Raw genomic sequence first — 3,360 nt, forward strand, 5'->3', positions numbered from 1 at the left:
TGAATATTTTTAAATATCCACAGTTAAACTAGTTAAATTACAACAAATGATACTTTAATATTTTGAGGAACTCAGTAAAAACCTTTTAGGATTGTCATGACTGAGATATAACAACATATACACACTTATACCAGCGTGCAGCTATAGCAACACACAAACATGTAAATTGGAACTTACCGGCCTCTATGACATCTGCTCTGTCAGTTCACGAGGTCTTGAACTTAGGTAAAAGGACTGTATCCTCCATCATCTGTCCAAAAAGCTTCTGCAGGTCATTTTGCAGGGCTTTGATGAGTGGCATGCAGGTCTTACTTGATGTCTCCAGCCTCTTCAATTTGGATAGACTTTAGTGGATTACTGGCAGCAGCCATCCATGTAGGTGTTGGACTCTGACTGGAGAATGTTTGAAGCTTTTACCTCACCTGTGCAAGTATTTGATCACTAAATTCTGTCTCTGTCACAGCAGAGCCACATTAGAAACTGGTTTTGTCCTATCCAGAGAGCCCACCACGACTTAGTCAGTAGTCTACAGATGCAAAGTTTCCACTAAGGGATGCTTTATTTTTCTTATGGTCTGTAGCTTTGACCTGCAGAACTAGATGAATAATTTCCTCAAAACATCTCCCAGTGTGGTAAGGGATGCTAGTGACAACATCACTACTGCCATGCAGTGATTGGCCCAATTAGAAGGCATGATGAGGACGAGTACAGGAGGGAGGTAAAAGACTAGGCCACATGGTGCCACAACACCAGCCACACTGTGAATGACAATAAGATAAAAGAGATTGTTGTTGACGTCATGAAAAACAATATTCAGTCACGCGGCTCACCAGTGAGACAGGAGTTTCAGTTTCAGGTTACTGGATATACTGCCTCTGGCGGACTCCCTACTGCAGCAGCACATATAAGAGGGCATAACACAGGCTGTTCTTCGTAAGAATTCCAAAGACAATGGGTGGGAAATGTAGCCTTGCTAAAATTATACTGCTTCATCAGTACTGCTGTTAGTTATTTCAAATTCTATTGTACTTTATTTTCATGTCTTCTTTTTTATAGTTAACACTTTGCTTCTCTACTCATTAGACACACACACATCTATTAAAATGATACAATATTATATACTACATTATTACTTTTGTTTTTGTCAATTCAGCCAAATGATACGACTTGTCAATAGGGTGGACTCCTTTGTTTTGGCAGGGAGTGATAACGCAGGAGGTATCAGATCATTAAAAGCAGATATCAGTACGACTTCCATGTTAGATTTAAACCAGAGAAACAAATTCTTTTTTTCAGACCTGCTACTAATAGTCATTGCCAAAGTCATTCACAGGCTGAACTAATAATGAAGAATAATTAAGAGTTTTGTTGCACAAATTGAATATCCCCAAAGTGCCCAGAACATCACCCAGACAGAGTGCTGAAAACAGAAATGTGTTCTTGCTTTGCTACTGTGAACTTTAATAGCAACTTGTCAATATGATTTACTGTATGTCATACTAAAAAAATGAATAACAAACACATGGGATATCTTTATTTTTATTGATTCATTGCAGCCACAATTGCAACTGGTGTTTTTTAAAAGCAAAACACAGTATACTGTATATATCATTATGTCATCCACAATTGTAGTTAGTAGTTGCATGATGTTAATCCTTTTAAACTGTCTTTCAGACATAAGTGACAAAACATATTTGCAATATATTTTATCATATACTAAATAAACAATCATCAAGTTCTGTATGACAGACCGCACACAGCACAAATATTGCCAAGGCTGGTGTGAATATTTCTTCAGCCCAAGAGGGTCTGTGTAATACGTAATTTACAGCTAGTTCTTTTTATGGCACTACTATTTACTTCTGCTCTTTGCTTAAAGAAAAAAAGAAAGTATTGTGTCTTGAATGAAAAATACAGTGTGGAATCATCATACTTTAACATAACAAAAATATTAATATAACTCTCCTTCCCAATTCTCTCTGGTCTCTGAAGTAATTTTAAATATAATTACATTTAACACCTGAATTTTGCATGTAAAAAACAACACAATATTAAACAGGTATGTTTACTGTAGGAGTGCTGCTGTGATATATTGTCTGTATTTGGAATACAGAACAAAAAACTCATTGTTTTAGACATGAAACAGAAGCATAGGTTATCTGACTGGTAATGTTTGTTTTTTAACTGAAAATATGCAAATAACTCTTCTGCGTATTTCAGGTAAAATAATTCCATATATTAAAGGGTTTAAAAGCGGTGGTACTATGACAAACTCCAAAGAAGCAATGGTACTGACCAAGTCTGATGTTCTCTTTAAATGTGTCCGGCTCTCTGTTGATTCAAATATTGTAGAACAGAAAAAAAGAATGAATGTAATTAAATGTGGAAGACAAGTTTGGAAAGCTTTAGATTTGTAAGATCGGGACCTATTCCAGCATAAAACAAGGATTTTTATATATGAATAAAGAATGAAGACAGTAAGTAATAAAAACATACTAAAGGCAAGTGATCCATAAATATTATTAACGCTGGTGTCTGTACAGGACAACTTTACAATTTCCCAGTTATTACAGTACACTGTGTTAATGGTATTTCCACACAATTGTAGACTGCTGGACAGGGATATCAAAATACTCACACAACAAATTGGACATAACCAGGCAACAAAGACTAATTTGGCTGTTTTTGTACTGGAAATGATGGTACAGTATAATAGTGGGAGATTTATCGCTATGAATCTATCATATGCCATAACTGTTAAAATGGTCATTTCAATGCCAAAATAAACATAAAGGAAAAAAATCTGAGTAAAACAACCTGGGCGAGAAACTACTGGAATATCTGTTTTAAGGTCAATCAATAATTTTATATAAAAAGTTGTGGCGCCAATGAGTGCACTAATCAACAAATTGCATAGAAAAATGTACATAGGCTCATGGAGGCTTTTTTCAAAAATTATTATCAGAATTAAAGAGAGATTTAAAAACAGAATTACAAGGTATGCAATTAGTGCAGCCACAAAATATAAATGTTTAGCGTTCCCCATGTCTTTGAAAGAAAGAAGTATAAAACTTGTAATATATGAGGAATTTTCCATCACGTTCTGAGGTCTATAAATTGAGAGTGAAACTGCAAAAATGTGAGAACACCAAATTTAAAAGCAAAGAAAATCTGCCCCTTTTGACTTCTGAGATGTAAATAATAAATCCAGCTTTTAGACCGGGTTATGGCAACAGTTCATTGAAGCATCAGATACACCACAGGTCAGTATACTTCCTATTGATTAAAAACAAAAGGGTTAATAGATTCACAGTAAAAAAAAATACGTATATACACATATATACATATATATATATATAT

At 34.8% G+C, this 3,360-nt stretch overlaps 1 protein-coding gene across 1 annotated transcript; it reads right to left on the reverse strand.

The window, feature by feature from the left end:
* Positions 1-2,155: 2,155 nt before the first annotated feature.
* LOC120524502 (olfactory receptor 51E1-like) lies at positions 2,156-3,046 on the reverse strand. Its single transcript, XM_039746337.1, has one exon. The coding sequence runs from the start codon at positions 3,044-3,046 to the stop codon at positions 2,156-2,158; it is 891 nt and encodes a 296-aa protein (XP_039602271.1).
* Positions 3,047-3,360: the final 314 nt, after the last annotated feature.

The sequence above is a fragment of the Polypterus senegalus genome, chromosome 2, assembly GCF_016835505.1.
Source record: "Polypterus senegalus isolate Bchr_013 chromosome 2, ASM1683550v1, whole genome shotgun sequence".
Classification (NCBI taxonomy): domain Eukaryota; kingdom Metazoa; phylum Chordata; class Cladistia; order Polypteriformes; family Polypteridae; genus Polypterus; species Polypterus senegalus.